This window comes from Pseudochaenichthys georgianus, chromosome 10 (assembly GCF_902827115.2).
Source record: "Pseudochaenichthys georgianus chromosome 10, fPseGeo1.2, whole genome shotgun sequence".
NCBI classification, from domain to species: Eukaryota; Metazoa; Chordata; class Actinopteri; order Perciformes; family Channichthyidae; genus Pseudochaenichthys; species Pseudochaenichthys georgianus.
In genome coordinates, this window is record NC_047512.1 from 17454467 (window position 1) to 17476859 (window position 22393).

General features: G+C 40.8%; 1 protein-coding gene across 1 annotated transcript; it reads left to right on the forward strand.

The window, feature by feature from the left end:
* Positions 1-12445: 12445 nt before the first annotated feature.
* On the forward strand, positions 12446-20210 carry LOC117453389 (integrator complex subunit 5-like). The gene is made up of 4 exons (XM_071204482.1): positions 12446-12667; positions 13364-13616; positions 14228-15241; positions 20157-20210. Exons 1-4 carry the CDS (start codon positions 12573-12575, stop codon positions 20208-20210), a joined length of 1416 nt encoding a protein of 471 aa, XP_071060583.1. The 5' UTR covers positions 12446-12572.
* Positions 20211-22393: the final 2183 nt, after the last annotated feature.

Sequence of the window (22393 nt, forward strand, 5' to 3'; positions counted from 1 at the left end):
GCCAGGGAATTGGTTATTTTCTCAGACATGGACTTACTTATCCTGGCCCTGAAACCAGTCATCAGTGGTTGAGTGTGGGTTGGGTCAGGGTGTGGTTCCTTGCACTCGGAGTCGGGCTAACGTCCACGCTAGCTGCTACATGCTTTGCATTTAGGTGATACTTTCGGCTTGATGTGCTGCGGTGATATGCACATTTTTTTTGCATAATTTGCACACAACCGTGCTCTTGTCGACGCTTCCATCCGTCCGTTTTTTAAAACAAAATTTCTCATCAGCTTGTTCGTTCATGTTTGACTATTGTTCAACGTGGTTTGTTGTTGTTTGAAGTCCCATGCTGAAGTCATGAACGTTAGTTGGTGCTCCAGTATAATCGGTACGCCTGAAACTCATCCAGTGAGAAACGTTCCACTGTGCAAAATTAAGTGCGATTAAAGTGCGATTAAAATGCGTTAATTTTTTTTAACGCGTTAATTTTTGTGTAATTAATTAATCTTAATTAAGGCGTTAAAGTCCCGGCCCTAATAATAAGTGATAAATAATAATAAATAAATATATTTGTATAATTGGAGAATGTTTATTTACCGTTGCCAGTACCAGAGGTGGGAAGTAATTAAGCATATTTAAGAAGGCTAAGTACAATTTCAAGATCGGTTCCCCGATGAAAACAATTCATTTTGAGTTGCTCTGTCCTAAATACATTTAATAAGTGAATTGCACTTGCAGTGCTCCACAGTAACGGTTACCAGGTTGCCATTGGCAACCATTCAGAAAAAATAACTTCTTGGCCTTTGGTTGACATCAGTGGCAACCAGTTTCTAACATAAATAAATAAGAACAGCAAACAGCAAAATGTGCACCCAAAAATAGATAAATGTTAATGTTAAGACTGATATTTTTATTGTTGTGACCAGTCGGAACCTGATACTTAAGTTGCACGTGCATTGGTGTGATTACGGAGCCAGAAAGCAATGCACGTTTACTCGCGTGCGCGGTGCACACATAAGAGGCTTCTCAATTCTTAAATGTCCCCTCCTCGACTCCCCTCCTCGACTCCCTTCCTCGAGACTTAGTCCCGCCCACAGGAGATGCGAGCGGAGGACCGAGGAGGGGAACCGAGGAGAGAGGAGGGGAAGCAGCAGACGTTTAAAGAAATGAGAACTCCTCTCCTCTGAGCGGTCATATTAAAGCGACGTCCGTTCATTATTACGTGGCAACAGCTGCATCAGCTGTCGAGTGTTTTGTCATATTTTATAATCTCTGTTAGATCAGCTGAACATTTTTCCCCCACATATTTACTTTGAATTCATTGAGAGTGCGGTATAATGAGACAATAACAGGCTACAGATGCGGACACACACACACAAATATATTTATATAAATATATGCAATTTAAAGTATGAGAGCACTCTCATAATAACGTAACACAATCAGAGACTGGATATATCCCCCCCTCTCTCTGGTCGCTGAAATGGGGAAATTACGGGCCAAAAGTTGTATTTGCAAGTATTAAAAGTAAGCAGAGGACACCAAACCAACTGAGACCTGTCTGTCCGCCGCATCTGCGCATTGTACAACACGCACCGACACTGTACCACACACACACACACACACACACACACACACACACACACACACACACACACACACACACACACACACACACACACACACACACACACACACACACACACACACACACACACAGCTCCTAAAGCATAATCAGGCTACAGCCGTTGTGTATTTTATTATGTGAAGCACTAAATGTTCTTAGAAAAATATCGACTCTTTGTAGATATCTACTAAACTAAAGCAAATAAAGAGAGTAGGTCTGTTATACTGAGTGATATATATTTTACACACTGCTCTGCTTTCTGCACGGGCCTCACAGCTGTTCTCACTGTAAACATCGCGTTGCGATGAGAGCAGTTTCTAAAATAATATCCAGGGGATGCATGCAGAGCTGTCATTGGCTGAGATAAATCCGGCCGTGCGTCACGCCTCCACCGTTCCCGGAAATGCATCCGCGGAGGAGCCGTGGAGGAACCATCAGTGTATCCTCGGTTATAGCTCCTCCAAAGAGCCTCCTCGACGCTCGATCCTCGGTCCTCGGTGTGCATTTAGAGAAATGAGACGTCCTTCAAAATGGCGCGCTGAAATTCATTTCCGGGTCACTACCGGAGGACCGAGGAGTCGAGGAGTTGAGGAGGGGAAATTTGAGTATTGAGAAGCCTCTATAGGCCCTTTCTCATTTCTCGAACTCCCCTCCTCGATTCCTATCCTCGATACTTAGTCCCGCCCACAGGAGATGCGAGCGGAGGAGCCGAGGAGGGGAACCGAGGAGAGAGGAGGGGAAGCAGCAGGCGGTTAGAGAAATGAGAACTCCTCTCCTCTGAGCGGTCATTTTAAAGAGACGTCCATTAATGATGACAGGAGGCACAGCAGCCCTCTGTCTGATGGACAGATGTGTTCATGATGACTTATATATTTACTTTGATTCATTCACAGTGCGGTATAATGAGACAATAACAGGCTACAGATGCGGACACGCACACACACATATATATGTATATATTTATATAAATATATACAATTTCAGAATCAAACAGAGCACTCATAATAACGTAACACTATCAGAGACGGGATATATTTTTATTGTGAAGCACTAAATGGTTTTAGAAAAATATCGACTCTTTGTTTGTAGATATTACTACTAAACTACAGCAAATACAGAGAGTAATGTAGGCCTGTTATACTGAGTGATATATATTATACACACTGCTCTGCTTTCTGCACGGACCTCACAGCTGTTCTCACAGTAAACATCGCGTCGCGATGAAAGCAGTTAATAAAATAATATCCAGGGGATGCATGCAGAGCTGTCATTGGCTGAGATAAGTCCGGCCGTGCGTCACGACTCTTTGAAACATCTCTGTTGCCGGAAATGCATCCATGAAGGAGCCGTGGAGGACCGTGGAGGACCCATCAGTGTATCCTCGGTTATAGCTCCTCCAGAGAGCCTCCTCGACGCTCGGTCCTCGAAGTGCATTTAGAGAAATGAGATGTCCTTCAACATGGCGCGCTAAAATTCATTTCCGGGTCACTACCGGAGGACCGAGGACCGAGGAGGGGGATTTGATGAAATGAGAAAGGGCCATAGACTGTATATATAAAGGGTGCACACCGTGGCTGAAGTCGAATAGTCCATTTAGCTTAGGAACCTTCCTAAAGGAGTGAAATGACCCGGAAGTCCCTCAGTGGCAGCCATGATAAGTGCCGTTCGAATTCTCTAGAATGATGAGAATGATAGGAAAGGAGGTTTCAAACTTCCTTTATAACCTCCTTTAGCTTAGGAACCACTGGACCTCCCTAGCCGACAGGAGAAGCGAAAATGCTGCCCCACAATGCCTGGCAGCCGCAGCATTTGCCGTCACTCAACAGTCGGCCGTTCACGGAAACAACCGATTATGACAGAGAAATGATATCATGAAAGTTACGGTGCTTATTAAGCATTTTATAACATAGGTGGTAAGTTGCTAAAGTGCTTTGTTTTGAACGTTCATCAGTATTATAATCAAAAAGAGAAATATGAACGTTAGTTTTTACTGAAATTATCACATAAAGTCAACATTTCAGTCTTTACTGAGCTGTGTGGGGTTTGTTCAACTTTTAAAAGATGTTTGAATGGTGATATACACAGTGATAGATGATAAGGACTAACGTTTATAATAAATACATTTGTATTGATTTTAAGATCTTTAGTTCATACAATCATACGTATTGGGATCATTGGTATTAATGTGGACCGGAGGGAGAGGGTGACGAGCATAAGTTTCACTTTCCTTTTTTATTTCAATTCCAACTTTGGTCATGAAGAATATGTTTCTCTGTTGTCCACGTTCATAAAGCATAAAGCAACAGCATCAGAGCACGGTGCAGAGTCTCTAGATGAGTTTACAGTAGTCCCTCGTTCTTATTAAACATCCATGTTGTAGTCCGCTGTATAGAAAACTGTGGTTTCCATAGTTTCCCCACAGCAGCAGACGCACACAATGACGTCCGCTGGCGCATCATAAACACGTCGGATAGTGAAAGTGCATTCGGATTCTCTAAAGTACCGCAGTCTCTTCTCCTAAATCAGGGGTTCTCAAAGTGCGGCCCGCGGGCCAATGGCGGCCCTCGGAAATGTTTCTGGCGGCCCGCGATAGTTAATGTGACACGCTGAAATGCATGCGTTATATTTTAATCCTCCATGGTCGTATCTAGTAAGAATTAGAATGGAATTTAAGAATGGTAAAACTGCGCCCCCTAGGTTGTCATTCCTAAATTATGAATGACAGCTTGTGGAAAGTTTGCTAGACTACTGGTTGCATGGCAACTAGGCATCTCGCGAGTTGCGGTAATTGGTTAGTACAATAAAGAAAGGATTTGTTTTGGAATTATTTTCTGTTCCGTTTTTTCTTGGGCGGCCCTCAATCCAATATTGGGTACCTAAATTGGCCCTCACTCATCAAAACTTTGAGAACCCCTGTCCTAAGTCCTTTTGAATTCTCCTATCCACTATCCCTTAACCCCGTGACGTTTCACTCAGAGGTCAAGGAATAGACGATAGGGTTAGAACTTAGGAGCTGATTTTTGGACTATTCGACTGCAGCCCTCGTTTGTTTTACAAACAATGGCGAAGCAAATTAAGTTGTTTGACTGTGGGGTGAAACGTTCGGCCAACCCGTCAACATCTCAAACGAATGTTCAAAGTGATTCAACTGATAAAGCGCAAGGTGAACCATATACAGTCTATGGGTGAACCCGAGCGAAAAGCAAAGAGCAAATGTGTAAAGTCTTGGGAGGCAAAAATATATGTACATTATGCTCTGATTCTGCTCCGTTGTGCACTCACTTCCGGTAAAAGTTCCTTCAAAAAAAGAGTCCCGATCTTATTACTACCAAAATAAAAGTTCTAAACGAAACTTTACCATAGGAAAATATTGGCATACAAATATAATCACTTCTATAAAAAGGTAACACATTTTAAATATAGTTAGACATATTAAAGGTAATTTACAGCATTTATCATTCATATCTAAATGTTAACTGTGAATGGTTTTCATTTATTTAACATTAGAAATGTATTAGTCTGGCCAATCCAAGACTTCAATGCTGAAGGGCCAATGGATCTATGGTGGAGGTCAGCACAAAGGTCAAGAAAACCCACATTTGAAAGGGAGACAATGGATGACCAAGAAACTAGTGACTTGCTCAATTCCTTTGTGAGGGATCTGTGAAGAACAACTGCACTGGTATTTTGTATACCAGCAATTGAGAGTGGACACGTTTACTAGTGTAGGGGTAAGTTGATCCAGGTCAGGGGATAAATTGAACCACGGTTCAAACCTGGGCATACCTACAACAAATCGTATAGGTAACTATAAACAATAAATAACAAACCAAATACAAGCTTAGTTTATCAAATATTTTTAATATAAATTTCGATTGAATTGATTTTTTTTGTTAAAAGGAAAAGTAATCATACAAATGGTGATACAATGTCATACATCTTACCAATCAAACACAGGGTAAATTCAACTTTAAATGTAGCCTACAATGAGCTCTTATCAACTTGACCTACTTTCAATAATTTCTCCATTGAAAAACTGGCTCACTTACCCCAAGGCCCACTTTACCCCATAGCCACCATTTTAGAAAAGATATCCTAGCATTAAAATTCAGAGTCATCTTTAGCTTAATGATTCACATGGTTTAATACGCTGCCAACACATCAACATATACAATATATGTGTTTAAACCTGGATACATTTTTTTTTACATGACAGCCGATATAGCTGACATCTAAAAAATGTACTTTGACTAGCAAAAAACGTTTTTTTTGTAAAAATGAGTATCTCTCTTTCACAGGCAATGAGAAATGCGTGGAGCTTGCAAAATCTCTGGTCACTTGATTACAACTAAGGGGGTGGTTCAACTTACCCACTGGCTCAACTTACCCCCTTATTCCCTATTCTTATTCGTTTTGTATTATTATTAACATTTGCACTTAATTTAATTATCGAAATATTTGTATTATTCTAATTAAATTATCTTCCATTTGATTTTTCTTTAACTAAGACATTCGGTTCATTCTAACAGAGTACTCAGATCTTGTACTTAAGAGAAAATTACCAAAATGTAATGATGCTCTGTTACAAGTAAAAGTATTGCAATCAAAATATCACTAATGGGGACAATTTTCCAGATTTAACATAGGCATAGCAGAAGACAAAAGATATCTCTCCACTGGGTTTTGAACCTTGAGCACCTGCATGGAAAACCAACACATAGATCTCTGGAACACCAATGTGTTTGTAAGACAATGAATGCCCAACTAGGTCTTGCTGTGATGGGATTTTGAGTGAATTTGTACCTTTATGCACACGACGAGCAGCCAGGAATGGAGGACAGAACATGACATGAGTAAAAAATAAATAAATGCATAAATACAGGAATACATACAGGATTATAAAGCGAGAGCAGCCTACTACTCTTCATTAATAGATGAGAATAAGAATAATGCAAGATTTCTTTTCAGCACTGTAGCCAGGCTGACAGAGAGCCACAGCTCGATTGAGCCTTCTATTCCCATAGCACTCAGTAGTAATGATTGTATGTGCTTTTTTAACGATTGTTACTCTTAGAAACAAAATGAATGACCTCTTGCCTTTGACCAGTATAGTGTTATCAACAGCTCCCGGAAACGTAAGTTCTAATATTACACTAGATAGTAAACTAGAATGATTTTCAGCCATTAACCTTGAACAATTACATTCAATGATTCTCTCTTCTAAACCATCAACGTGCATGTTAGACCCAATTCCAACTAAGCTGTTGAAGGAAGTTTTTCCATTAATTAGCACTTCTTTATTCAATATTATGAATATGTCTTTATTATCAGGCTATGTTCCACAATCATTCAAAGTAGCAGTGATAAAACCGCTTCTTAAAAAGCACAACCTCGATCCAGAGGTTTTAGCCAACTATAGACCTATTTCTAATCTTCCGTTCCTCTCAAAAATTCTTGAGGAAGCGGTCGCAAAACAGTTGTGTGATTACTTAAAAAACAATGATTTATTTGAAGATTTTCAGTCTGGCTTTAGAACACATCATAGCACAGAGACAGCTCTGGTTAAAGTCACAAATGACATTCTAATAGCCTCAGACAAGGGACTTCTCTATTCTTGTTTTTCTCGATCTCAGTGCTGCATTTGATACTATCGACCATGATATCCTATTGCAAAGACTAGAGCACTTAGTTGGCATACAGGGAACTGCTTTAGGCTGGTTTAGGTCCTATCTATCTGAACGCTCTCAGTTTGTACGTGTTAACGATGAATCTTCCACGCAAACCAAAGTTAGCCATGGAGTGCCACAGGGCTCAGTGCTCGGACCTATTTTGTTCACATTATATATGCTTCCGTTAGGCAATATTATAAGGAATCATTCTGTAAACTTTCATTGTTATGCGGATGATACTCAACTATATTTATCAATCAAGCCTGATGAAATTAATCATCTAAATAAAATTCAAGACTGCCTTAAGGACTTAAAAACGTGGATGACCTTAAACTTTTTGACGTTAAACACGACCAAAACTGAAGTTATTGTACTTGGCCCAAAGAATCTACGAAACAAATTATCTAAAGATATACTAACTATGGATGGCATTAATTTGGCCTCCAGTGAGACTGTAAGGAATCTTGGTGTTATATTTGATCAGGATTTATCCTTTAACGCCCACATAAATCAATTTCAAGGACCGCCTACTTCCATCTACGTAACATTGCAAAAATCAGGCATATCTTGCCTCAAACGATGCAGAGAAACTAGTCCATGCATTTGTTACTTCTAGGCTGGATTATTGTAACTCTTTATTATCAGGGAGTACCAAGAAGTCAGTGAAGTCGCTTCAGCTGATTCAAAATGCTGCAGCTCGTGTACTAACCATTACTCCTGTTCTGGCTGCCTTACACTGGCTCCCTATAGAACACAGGATAGAATTTAAAATTCTTCTTCTCGCCTACAAAGCCCTTAATGGACAGGCGCCATCTTACCTTAAATAACTCATTATACCCTACTGTCATACTAGGGCATTGCGTTCCAAGAATGCAGGGTTGTTGGTTGTTCCTAGAGTCTCTAAAAGTACAATGGGAGCCAGAGCCTTTTCTTATCAAGCTCCACATTTGTGGAATCAGCTTCCAGTTTGTGTTCGGGCGGCAGACACCCTATCCGTTTTTAAGAGTGCGCTTAAGACCTTCCTTTTTGATAAGCTTATAGTTAGGGCTGATTAGATTCAGCCCCTAGTTTTGCTGATATAGGCTTAGTTTGTCGGGGGACATCTTACTTCTTCCTTCTCTCTGTCTATACCTGTGTACTCTCATGTTCCGATTAACCCAGCTTCCCCAAATGTCTTTCTTTTTGGTGTCTATATACGCCGGGATCCAGAGTCATCGATGATCCTGCGGTCCTGTGTCCTGGATCGCGAGCCCTGGATCGCGAGTCGTGGCTGTGGTCCTGGATCATCGGTCCTGGATGGATATCCTCGTGGATTCATCTTCCTATTATACACACATGCATTTCCAACATTTGGACTATCTATGTTGCAAATGTATTATCTTTTCAATTTACACACGGCATCTATTGCATGTCTGTCCGTCCTGGGAGAGGGATCCCTCCTCTGTTGCTCTCCCTGAGGTTTCTCCCATTTTCCCTTTAAACTGTGGGTTTTCTTCGGAAGTTTTTCCTTGTACGATGTGAGGGTCTAAGGACAGAGGGTGTCGTATTGTCATACTGATATCTGTACACACTGTGAAGACCACTGAGACAAATGTAACATTTGTGATATTGGGCTATATAAATAAACATTGATTGATTAAAAAATATATAGTCACTCGCTTTAATGAGTTCTTTATGTTGTTGTCCCCCCTTGTAACTCTAATTTCTAACCTACTATGGTTTTCATTTCCTTTATAATCTTTGCGAGTTTCAGGTTTTGAGAGATGTTGTGTCCTTGCCAGCCAAAGGGCGACACCTCTGAGAGACAACAGAAAAAGATAATGTGACCCAATGATTTCAAATCAATCCTGCATGCTCAATTTGTTGTATAGCTAGTGGATAATGCAGCCAGTCAAAATGTGATATGTGGTTTCGAATAACCCAACATGATAGAACATTTTTGGGATGTAGGCTATGTAAAAAAAAAACTGTCCGGCCATAAAAAATAATTTAAAAAATAAAAGTTTCTTGAAGAATATTCACTAAATTAAGCAAATACAATAAAAATAAATAAAAATTAGCATAGAATGAAATATTCCAAGTAAAATACAAGTCCTTCTTAGACTAGACACAATACAAAAATGTTCTTTTTATTTAAATATTTGTATTTAAGTCATAAACCATAAAGTATACTTAATAAGTGTAACACAAATTACATTAATCAATTCCAGGGCTCAACGCTAACTTTTAAAAGTGGTTGCCAGGCTGGCAACCAGGCATCAGCTTTAATTCAAGTTAAAAGTCTCAAAAATGATACAACTACTGTCACAAACTAGATGAATGTGAAGTATTTTGTTAAAGGAGGATGAAAGCGTAATGAAGGAGCACTATTGGAGTGACTTTGATTGTTATTGGGACTCAGGATTAATTCATTTGGATTCCCGCTGTTGAGAAATTAAATGACGGCGCGGAAGTGGAAACAATTCACAAAGGGATTAAACTGTTTAAAAATACATGCTCAAAGTCAACCGGATTTTGACTATGTGTTATGTGGATTCAAAAGAGGACCGATTTGATCGGAGCAACTGTGACAAATAATCCAACTGAAACCGGCATGGACAATGACTATGTTTTAAAAATGCGCTTATCCAGAAAAGCCCGGATTGGACACATAGAGGGCAGAAGAAACATTTATATTAAAGAAAGAATTATACATTTCTGTCTTTTATGCCTTTAATAGCTACTAACTTGAATTGTTATTCAAATTAATTAATACATTTTTATTATTATTATTGTAATGTAGAGACAAGGCTTTTCGTGACAATCATGCAGTAGGGGCCTGGCTCATTTCGTGGCATCTGCAGGCAGGTGGCAAGTCCTTCCGGCATATGCCACAGAGGCCGCTACTCTGTGGTAGCTGTGGCAAGTACTTCCGGCATATGCCACAGAGGCGGCTACTCTGTGGTAGCTGTGGCAAGTACTTCCGGCATATGCCACAGAGGCCGCTACTCTGTGGTAGCTGTGGCAAGTACTTCCGGCATTTGCCACAGATGCCACAACTTGCCGAGACATCTGCCGCTGCTCAACGGGGAGTTGCCACAAGATGCCAGAGTAAGAGAAGGGTTACTGTAGCTGCCACTCGCCTTCACGTGTCAAATGCTGGTATTTAAACCCGTATTTATCGTGTAAGATGTCGCTGTTTTGGCATGACTTATCGAACTGATCTGTACACAGGACTGATGATCTGTACACAGGGTTGGGTTGTAACGGAATACATGTAACGGCGTTACGTAATCAGAATACAATAAACGTGGGACGGGTGGCGCAGTGGTCTGTGCATCCGATCATCAGATCAAGGGGGAGTGCTGGGGAACTTCAGTTCGAAACCCGCTCCTGCCGCCACTGCGTCAGGCCGTTGTGTCCTTGGGCAAACACTTCACCCTCCTGTGGGTATTGTCCACAGTACATGTATAATACTAATACTTGTAAAAGCGCCTCGATGACTTCGAGGCGTGAAGATGGACGGTGTGGCGCAGTGCGCTGTGCAATGATCATCAGATCAAGGGGTGAAACCCGCCGCTGCTGCGTCTGTAAAGCCGGTGTGTCCTTGGGCAAGACACTTCACCTGAACTTGCTCCTGTGGGTATTGTCCACAGTGACCATTGCATATACAAAATATGTGTAATGTAAAGCATCTGGAAAAGCGCTATAATAAATATAAGGAATTATTATTATTAATTATTATTATTAATTAATTAAGTAGCGTAACTGTATTCAGCTCGCGTACATTTGATAAATAACTAATCCGAATACAGTTACTTTCGTAAACCTGAAGTGAATACATTTTGGAATACTTATTGGAATTATTGGTGGAAAAGTTTCCTCACAAAATGTATCCTAATATTCATTACCGGCAGAACTGTGTGCACACATGGATGTATAATAAGAGTGTGCACAGCGCAGCAGCATGTCTGTGAGGCCCCGCACGCAGATGAGAGAGAGATGGTTCGATAAAACGTGCAAGATAACGTTTATAGCATTTCTTTATTGTCGAAATGATGACATTTCATAACGGGATAACATCAAAGTGAATGGCCTGCTGCTGCGGGGCTATTTAATTTAAAGTAAACCTTAGCATCTCACTAGCAGTGGCAACTGCAATCAGTTACAGCTGCCCTAAGTCTGTAGCCAAGTCTAATAACACCAGTGTACACGTTGCTGTGTCAATACAGATATTTATTTGTTAATTATTTGTCTTTACTAGTCATAGGCTACACCTGGTTTATCGTAGCAAGCAGTGGAAACTCCCCTCAAGAAGCGACAATTGCCAAGGGCGTTGCAACCCTCACTTGCCAATATTTCATCATAAATATAGCACGTTTGTTTATTTTAGCAAACCATGCTCCAAGTAAAATTGAATAGAAATGATAATGTATACTCTTTTTGAAAAACAGAGATCGCACATCAGTCCTGTGTACAGATCAGTTCGATAAAGTCATGCCTAAACAGCGACATTTTACACGATAAATACGGGTTTAAATAGCAGCATTTGCCACGGAAGGCGAGTGGCAGCTACAGTAAACCTTCTCTTACTCTGGCATCTTGTGGCAACTCCCGTTGAGCAGCGGCAGATGCCTCGGCAAGTTGTGGCATCTGTGGCATATGCCGGAAGGACTTGCCACAGCTACCACAGAGTAGCGGCCTCTGTGGCATATGCCGGAAGGACTTGCCACTGCCTGCAGATGCCACGAAATGCGCTTGCTGTCTCTCCAATCATGTATTGCTTTACAATTATATGTAAAAAATAAAATAAAATAAAAAGTCTAAATATGATATTTGGCCTCAAATCATCTGAGACGTGGCGCCCCCCCTGCGATCCAAGGGGGGAGCGCCCCCCAGGTTGGGAACTACTAATTATCATAATAATACATTTAAAAAACTAATCCCATATTTGCACGCTTATCATGAAACTCTGCAGAAGGATCAAAAGGTCTCCATTATCTTTTACTGATTTGTTATCAATTTCAAGCAGCTGACTATATTGAAAACGCGCTAGAGTCTACACACCTATGAAATAAATACTGTCACTTGCTCAATAAATAAAAAATACTACCCACTAGATGTCGCCAGTGACGTCAACTGTTAATGTCAGTTTACATTTTGTAGCAACGAAGAAGTCCCAACTTCCGGCTTCGGAGCGCCCTTTCCAGTATTATTGTCCTGAAATTGTACAGAGAAAACAACATACATCTGTCACAATCTTTCCCACTCGAAGCCCCGCAGCCGAGTGGAGGATTTGGTGTGACGCTTTGATGTTAAAAGACCAAACTATGTCTGTGGTGTTGGACGGGAGTCCGCTGAAAGCGATGCAGAGCTCACACACTCACACCCCGCAGACTGCCCTGAGGTGAGTGTCTCACACAACAACTACTGTCTAAAGTTACTTTTGTTCATTCTGTATTTCACTTAACTATATGAAGGTCAGAGGGTAAGACTATAACATGCTGCTATACTGTTCTATAATGGCAGCACTTGTTAAAAGTTAATGGGGTAGCAACATATGTCAGGTTTACATTGAGTACCTTTCATGTAATGGATTATTCATGTACTCTATTAAAGGTTCAAAGAAGACTTGAACACATGGCAAGTTGTTAGAGCCAAAATGTTGTTATACAGTAATAAACTGTTTAACTGTCAGTTTAAAGCCCAACGATAATAAGCTTAATAAGTTACAAAGCAAATAAATAGCAAGAAATCTCCATATTTGAGAGGCTAAAAACTGAATTTTAAATTGTTGTTCTGTTGATCAACTGATTGTTTCAGCTCAAGCGGTAAGTTTATTGATCGGTTCTCTGCAAAAAATCAACCAATATTTGGTTGTGTAGCATCAATTTAAATTATGATATTTGACAGGTAGGATTGCTGGTCATTTTTCTTGTTAGTATGTACAAACAGATCTTTATAGCTCATCTGAAAGGACTTTCCCTTCTCAAACACATTCATACACAGTCTTTTTGTCACTCCTTTTCTTTAACTTTTTACTTGTGGATAGTAAATTTCACATATTTCCCATCATTTCATCGTGTCCTCTCCTCTCCTGCAGCGCCCAGGAACTCTCCCAGGAGATCAAGTCCTTCATCAGTGGCTTTGACAGCGTCCAGGGTCGGAAGCTCAGTGTCCGGGAACACGCCCGCTGTGCCGTGCGCCTGCTGCGCTCCGTCCCGGCCTGTCGCGGGGCGGTGTTGGAGCATCTGAGGGGCGTCTACGATGAGTATGTCTCCGCCTTCCTGCACAACCTGGAGACAGAAAGCGATAACAGCTCCGGGGTCAGCTCCAACCTGGAGGACATCATACAGGTGCGATGACACAAGGACACTCATAGAATTTAGTTATTACCATATTTTGAAAATCAGACATCAGAATCAGAAATACTATGGTTCATAAAGATTTTAAGACATTTTTCTCATGCCACTTTCATTAAGTCCTTCTTGGATTTTGTGGAGACTATTTGATAAGTCAATCGGTAGTTCATTTATTAGAGATCTGCTTAATAAACGTCTAATTACTAAATAAATCATAATTTGACACCAAATTATTGATTTGTAAAGGAGTATTATAGGTTTAAAATGTAAGTATAGAATTGTTTAAGAAAATGGTTTCTTCTTATAAAGCAACATTCTGCTAAGAAAAAATAACAAACAGCAGAATGCCCTAAATTCACAATCCAGTAAAAAAGCCTTCTAAAAGACCTGATTAACTTTGTGTTTTAGACTTATTAAGGAAACAACTGGCATAGCATTGTATGCCCTGAATTAAAAACTATTTGAAAATGTTTTGCATTGCTTCCATTTAAGTGTACTCTTTTAAATGGCATGAGTTACAGAACCCCTGCAATCTCACTAGCCACATTTTTCTTCTGGCAAAAATGTCCCAGTAAAAGGTATTAATATCTTCTGTTTGTCTGCAGGAGGTTCATGGTGTGCTGTCAGAGTTCATCCGTCTCAACCCCCGGGCCTGGGCCCCTCTGGTGTCTGCCTGGGCTGTGGACTTGTTGGGCCAGCTGAGCAGCAAGCATGCCGGCCGCAGAGTGGCCCCCCACTCCTCCAGCCTCAACGAGCTGCTCCAGCTCTGGATGTCCTGTGCTGCCACCCGCTCCCTCATGGAAGCCTACTCCCAGTGTTTGGCTGCCATGCTGGCCTGGTGCCCTGACGCGTGTGTGGATGCTCTGTTGGACACCTCGGTTCAGCACTCGCCACATTTCGACTGGGTGGTTGCTCACATCGGCTCTGCTTTCCCAGGTACTATCATCAGCCGAGTCTTGGCATGTGGGCTCAAGGACTTCTGCTCTCACGGTGCTAAGGACACAGGGCTGATGGCGATGGGAGTGGATAAAGGCAGCAGAGTGCCAAAGATTGGCTCAGTGGTGGGAATCCTTGGACACCTCGCAGTGCACCACTCAGACAGCATCAGGAAGGAGCTGCTCAGGATGTTTCAGGAAAGTCTGTGTCCATCCAGCCCTCTATCTCCCACTTCATCCTCAACGTCCTGGGAAGTTCCCCTCAGCTTCGTCGTGCTGCAGTTCCCTTTCTGCTTCAGCTGGCTGCAATGTCCCCCAACCTCTTTGGTGCGGTCAGCAGAGCTGGTGGAGCTGCTGCGCCCTCCGGTCCTGCTGCAGCTGCAGGCCGTGCTGCAGGGCATCCCCAGAGAGGAGCTGGATAACATGCTGGGGCTGGCTGTCCATCTTATTAGCCAGAGCCCATCGGGAGGGTCCCGTGTCCTCCGCTTTCTGGCAGACACCGCAACGCCAGCCTCCGTCATCATCTCAGGCCCCACGCCCTCCCCTCACGAAGGCGTCAGAGAAGGTTGCGATCGACTCCTCCAGATGCTGCTTTTGCATCTCCACAAACTGGTCTTCAACTGCTCAGAGGGAGCTGAAGTCAACCACCATCGCGTCTCTTCTCCTAAATCAGGGGTTCTCAAAGTGCGGCCCCGGGCCAATGGCGGCCCTCGGAAATGTTTCTGGCGGCCCGCGATAGTTAATGTGACACGCTGAAATGCATGCGTTATATTTTAATCCTCCATGGTCGTATCTAGTAAGAATTAGAATGGAATTTAAGAATGGTAAAACTGCGCCCCCTAGGTTGTCATTCCTAAATTATGAATGACAGCTTGTGGAAAGTTTGCTAGACTACTGGTTGCATGGCAACTAGGCATCTCGCGAGTTGCGGTAATTGGTTAGTACAATAAAGAAAGGATTGTTTTGGAATTATTTTCTGTTCCGTTTTTCTTGGGCGGCCCTCAATCCAATATTGGGTACCTAAATTGGCCTCACTCATCAAAACTTTGAGAACCCCTGTCCTAAGTCCTTTTGAATTCTCCTATCCACTATCCCTTAACCCCGTGACGTTTCACTCAGAGGTCAAGGAATAGACGATAGGGTTAGAACTTAGGAGCTGATTTTTGGACTATTCGACTGCAGCCCTCGTTTGTTTTACAAACAATGGCGAAGCAAATTAAGTTGTTTGACTGTGGGGTGAAACGTTCGGCCAACCCGTCAACATCTCAAACGAATGTTCAAAGTGATTCAACTGATAAAGCGCAAGGTGAACCATATACAGTCTATGGGTGAACCCGAGCGAAAAGCAAAGAGCAAATGTGTAAAGTCTTGGGAGGCAAAAATATATGTACATTATGCTCTGATTCTGCTCCGTTGTGCACTCACTTCCGGTAAAAGTTCCTTCAAAAAAAGAGTCCCGATCTTATTACTACCAAAATAAAAGTTCTAAACGAAACTTTACCATAGGAAAATATTGGCATACAAATATAATCACTTCTATAAAAAGGTAACACATTTTAAATATAGTTAGACATATTAAAGGTAATTTACAGCATTTATCATTCATATCTAAATGTTAACTGTGAATGGTTTTCATTTATTTAACATTAGAAATGTATTAGTCTGGCCAATCCAAGACTTCAATGCTGAAGGGCCAATGGATCTATGGTGGAGGTCAGCACAAAGGTCAAGAAAACCCACATTTGAAAGGGAGACAATGGATGACCAAGAAACTAGTGACTTGCTCAATTCCTTTGTGAGGGATCTGTGAAGAACAACTGCACTGGTATTTTGTATACCAGCAATTGAGAGTGGACACGTTTACTAGTGTAGGGGTAAGTTGATCCAGGTCAGGGGATAAATTGAACCACGGTTCAAACCTGGGCATACCTACAACAAATCGTATAGGTAACTATAAACAATAAATAACAAACCAAATACAAGCTTAGTTTATCAAATATTTTTAATATAAATTTCGATTGAATTGATTTTTTTTGTTAAAAGGAAAAGTAATCATACAAATGGTGATACAATGTCATACATCTTACCAATCAAACACAGGGTAAATTCAACTTTAAATGTAGCCTACAATGAGCTCTTATCAACTTGACCTACTTTCAATAATTTCTCCATTGAAAAACTGGCTCACTTACCCCAAGGCCCACTTTACCCCATAGCCACCATTTTAGAAAAGATATCCTAGCATTAAAATTCAGAGTCATCTTTAGCTTAATGATTCACATGGTTTAATACGCTGCCAACACATCAACATATACAATATATGTGTTTAAACCTGGATACATTTTTTTTTACATGACAGCCGATATAGCTGACATCTAAAAAATGTACTTTGACTAGCAAAAAACGTTTTTTTTGTAAAAATGAGTATCTCTCTTTCACAGGCAATGAGAAATGCGTGGAGCTTGCAAAATCTCTGGTCACTTGATTACAACTAAGGGGGTGGTTCAACTTACCCACTGGCTTCAACTTACCCCCTTATTCCCTATTCTTATTCGTTTTGTATTATTATTAACATTATGCACTTAATTTAATTATCGAAATATTTGTATTATTCTAATTAAATTATTTTCCATTTGATTTTTTCTTTAACTAAGACATTCGGTTCATTCTACGAGTACGCAGATCTTTGTACTTAAGAGAAAATTACCAAAATGTAATGATGCTCGTTTACAAGTAAAAGTATTGCAATCAAAATATCACTAATGGGGACAATTTTCCCAGATTTAAAATAGGCATAGCAGAAGACAAAAGATATCTCTCCACTGGGTTTTGAACCTTGAGCACCTGCATGGAAAACCAACACATAGATCTCTGGAACACCAATGTGTTTGTAAGACAATGAATGCCCACTAGGTCTTGCTGTGATGGGATTTTGAGTGAATTTGTACCTTTATGCACACGACGAGCAGCCAGGAATGGAGGACAGAACATGACATGAGTAAAAAATAAATAAATGCATAAATACAGGAATACATACAGGATTATAAAGCGAGAGCAGCCTACTACTCTTCATTAATAGATGAGAATAAGAATAATGCAAGATTTCTTTTCAGCACTGTAGCCAGGCTGACAGAGAGCCACAGCTCGATTGAGCCTTCTATTCCCATAGCACTCAGTAGTAATGATTGTATGTGCTTTTTTAACGATTGTTACTCTTAGAAACAAAATGAATGACCTCTTGCCTTTGACCAGTATAGTGTTATCAACAGCTCCCGGAAACGTAAGTTCTAATATTACACTAGATAGTAAACTAGAATGATTTTCAGCCATTAACCTTGAACAATTACATTCAATGATTCTCTCTTCTAAACCATCAACGTGCATGTTAGACCCAATTCCAACTAAGCTGTTGAAGGAAGTTTTTCCATTAATTAGCACTTCTTTATTCAATATTATGAATATGTCTTTATTATCAGGCTATGTTCCACAATCATTCAAAGTAGCAGTGATAAAACCGCTTCTTAAAAAGCACAACCTCGATCCAGAGGTTTTAGCCAACTATAGACCTATTTCTAATCTTCCGTTCCTCTCAAAAATTCTTGAGGAAGCGGTCGCAAAACAGTTGTGTGATTACTTAAAAAACAATGATTTATTTGAAGATTTTCAGTCTGGCTTTAGAACACATCATAGCACAGAGACAGCTCTGGTTAAAGTCACAAATGACATTCTAATAGCCTCAGACAAGGGACTTCTCTATTCTTGTTTTTCTCGATCTCAGTGCTGCATTTGATACTATCGACCATGATATCCTATTGCAAAGACTAGAGCACTTAGTTGGCATACAGGGAACTGCTTTAGGCTGGTTTAGGTCCTATCTATCTGAACGCTTCTCAGTTTGTACGTGTTAACGATGAATCTTCCACGCAAACCAAAGTTAGCCATGGAGTGCCACAGGGCTCAGTGCTCGGACCTATTTTGTTCACATTATATATGCTTCCGTTAGGCAATATTATAAGGAATCATTCTGTAAACTTTCATTGTTATGCGGATGATACTCAACTATATTTATCAATCAAGCCTGATGAAATTAATCATCTAAATAAAATTCAAGACTGCCTTAAGGACTTAAAAACGTGGATGACCTTAAACTTTTTGACGTTAAACACGACCAAAACTGAAGTTATTGTACTTGGCCCAAAGAATCTACGAAACAAATTATCTAAAGATATACTAACTATGGATGGCATTAATTTGGCCTCCAGTGAGACTGTAAGGAATCTTGGTGTTATATTTGATCAGGATTTATCCTTTAACGCCCACATAAATCAATTTCAAGGACCGCCTACTTCCATCTACGTAACATTGCAAAAATCAGGCATATCTTGCCTCAAAACGATGCAGAGAAACTAGTCCATGCATTTGTTACTTCTAGGCTGGATTATTGTAACTCTTTATTATCAGGGAGTACCAAGAAGTCAGTGAAGTCGCTTCAGCTGATTCAAAATGCTGCAGCTCGTGTACTAACCATTACTCCTGTTCTGGCTGCCTTACACTGGCTCCCTATAGAACACAGGATAGAATTTAAAATTCTTCTTCTCGCCTACAAAGCCCTTAATGGACAGGCGCCATCTTACCTTAAATAACTCATTATACCCTACTGTCATACTAGGGCATTGCGTTCCAAGAATGCAGGGTTGTTGGTTGTTCCTAGAGTCTCTAAAAGTACAATGGGAGCCAGAGCCTTTTCTTATCAAGCTCCACATTTGTGGAATCAGCTTCCAGTTTGTGTTCGGGCGGCAGACACCCTATCCGTTTTTAAGAGTGCGCTTAAGACCTTCCTTTTTGATAAAGCTTATAGTTAGGGCTGATTAGATTCAGCCCCTAGTTTTGCTGATATAGGCTTAGTTTGTCGGGGGACATCTTACTTCTTCCTTCTCTCTGTCTATACCTGTGTACTCTCATGTTCCGATTAACCCAGCTTCCCCAAATGTCTTTCATTTTGGTGTCTATATACGCCGGGATCCAGAGTCATCGATGATCCTGCGGTCCTGTGTCCTGGATCGCGAGCCCTGGATCGCGAGTCGTGGCTGTGGTCCTGGATCATCGGTCCTGGATGGATATCCTCGTGGATTCATCTTCCTATTATACACACATGCATTTCCAAACATTTGGACTATCTATGTTGCAAATGTATTATCTTTTCAATTTACACACGGCATCTATTGCATGTCTGTCCGTCCTGGGAGAGGGATCCCTCCTCTGTTGCTCTCCCTGAGGTTTCTCCCATTTTTCCCTTTAAACTGTGGGTTTTCTTCGGAAGTTTTTCCTTGTACGATGTGAGGGTCTAAGGACAGAGGGTGTCGTATTGTCATACTGATATTCTGTACACACTGTGAAGACCACTGAGACAAATGTAACATTTGTGATATTGGGCTATATAAATAAACATTGATTGATTAAAAAATATATAGTCACTCGCTTTAATGAGTTCTTTATGTTGTTGTCCCCTTGTAACTCTAATTCTAACCCTACTATGTTTTCATTTCCTTTATAATCTTTGCGAGTTTTCATGTTTTGAGAGATGTTGTGTCCTTGCCAGCCAAAGGGCGACACCTCTGAGAGACAAACAGAAAAAGATAATGTGACCCAATGATTTCAAATCAATCCTGCATGCTCAATTTGTTGTATAGCTAGTGGATAATGCAGCCAGTCAAAATGTGATATGTGGTTTCGAATAACCAACATGATAGAACATTTTGGGATGTAGGCTATGTAAAAAAAAAACTGTCCGGCCATAAAACATAATTTAAAAAATAAAAAGTTTCTTGAAGAATATTCACTAAAATTAAGCAAATACAATAAAAATAAATAAAAATTAGCATAGAATGGAAATATTCAAGTAAAATACAAGTCCTTCTTAGACTAGACACAATACAAAAATGTTCTTTTTATTTAAATATTTGTATTTAAGTCATAAACCATAAAGTATACTTAATAAGTGTAACACAAATTACATTAATCAATTCCAGGGCTCAACGCTAACTTTTAAAAGTGGTTGCCAGGCTGGCAACCAGGCATCAGCTTTAATTCAAGTTTAAAAGTCTCAAAAATGATACAACTACTGTCACAAACTAGATGAATGTGAAGTATTTTGTTAAAGGAGGATGAAAGCGTAATGAAGGAGCACTATTGGAGTGACTTTGATTGTTATTGGACTCAGGATTAATTCATTTGGATTCCCGCTGTATGAAGAAATTAAATGACGGCGCGGAAGTGGAAACAATTCACAAAGGGATTAAACTGTTTAAAATACATGCTCAAAGTCAACCGGATTTTGACTATGTGTTTATGTGGATTCAAAAGAGACCGATTTGATCGGAGCAACTGTGACAAATAATCCAACTGAAACCGGCATGGACAATGACTATGTTTTAAAAATGCGCTTATCCAGAAAAGCCAGGATTGGACACATAGAGGGCAGAAGAAACATTTATATTAAAGAAAGAATTATACATTTCTGTCTTTTTATGCCTTTAATAGCTACTAACTTGAATTGTTATTCAAATTAATTAATACATTTTTATTATTATTATTATTGTAATGTAGAGACAAGGCTTTTAGTGACAATCATGCAGTAGGGCCTGGCTCATTTCGTGGCATCTGCAGGCAGTGGCAAGTCCTTCCGGCATATGCCACAGAGGCCGCTACTCTGTGGTAGCTGTGGCAAGTACTTCCGGCATATGCCACAGAGGCGGCTACTCTGTGGTAGCTGTGGCAAGTACTTCCGGCATATGCCACAGAGGCCGCTACTCTGTGGTAGCTGTGGCAAGTACTTCCGGCATTTGCCACAGATGCCACAACTTGCCGAGACATCTGCCGCTGCTCAACGGGGAGTTGCCACAAGATGCCAGAGTAAGAGAAGGTTTACTGTAGCTGCCACTCGCCTTCCGTGTCAAATGCTGGTATTTAAACCCGTATTTATCGTGTAAGATGTCGCTGTTTTGGCATGACTTTATCGAACTGATCTGTACACAGGACTGATGATCTGTACACAGGGTTGGGTTGTAACGGAATACATGTAACGGCGTTACGTAATCAGAATACAATAAACGTGGGACGGGTGGCGCAGTGGTCTGTGCATCCGATCATCAGATCAAGGGGGAGTGCTGGGGAACTTCAGTTCGAAACCCGCTCCTGCCGCCACTGCGTCAGGCCGTTGTGTCCTTGGGCAAGACACTTCACCCTCCTGTGGGTATTGTCCACAGTACATGTATAATACTAATACTTGTAAAAGCGCCTCGATGACTTCGAGGCGTGAAGATGGACGGTGTGGCGCAGTGCGCTGTGCAATGATCATCAGATCAAGGGGTGAAACCCGCCGCTGCTGCGTCTGTAAAGCCGGTGTGTCCTTGGGCAAGACACTTCACCTGAACTTGCTCCTGTGGGTATTGTCCACAGTGACCATTGCATATACAAAATATGTGTAATGTAAAGCATCTGGAAAAGCGCTATAATAAATATAAGGAATTATTATTATTAATTATTATTATTAATTAATTAAGTAGCGTAACTGTATTCAGCTCGCGTAACATTTGATAAACAACTAATCCGAATACAGTTACTTTCGTAAACCTGAAGTGAATACATTTTGGAATACTTATTGGAATTATTGGTGGAAAAGTTTCCTCACAAAATGTATTCTAATATTCATTACCGGCAGAACTGTGTGCACACATGGATGTATAATAAGAGTGTGCACAGCGCAGCAGCATGTATGTGAGGCCCCGCCCCCGCACGCAGATGAGAGAGAGATCTCTTTTTAAATATATTGAAAGT

Excerpts from the sequence above, each read along its gene's own strand:
- LOC117453389 (XM_071204482.1), top strand. The coding sequence starts at position 12,573 with ATGTTAAAAGACCAAACTATGTCTGTGGTGTTGGACGGGAGTCCGCTG. Across the intron at positions 12,668-13,363 it reads ACCCCGCAGACTGCCCTGAG|CGCCCAGGAACTCTCCCAGG; the intron begins GTGAGTGTCTCA and ends CCTCTCCTGCAG. Across the intron at positions 13,617-14,227 it reads ACCTGGAGGACATCATACAG|GAGGTTCATGGTGTGCTGTC; the intron begins GTGCGATGACAC and ends GTTTGTCTGCAG.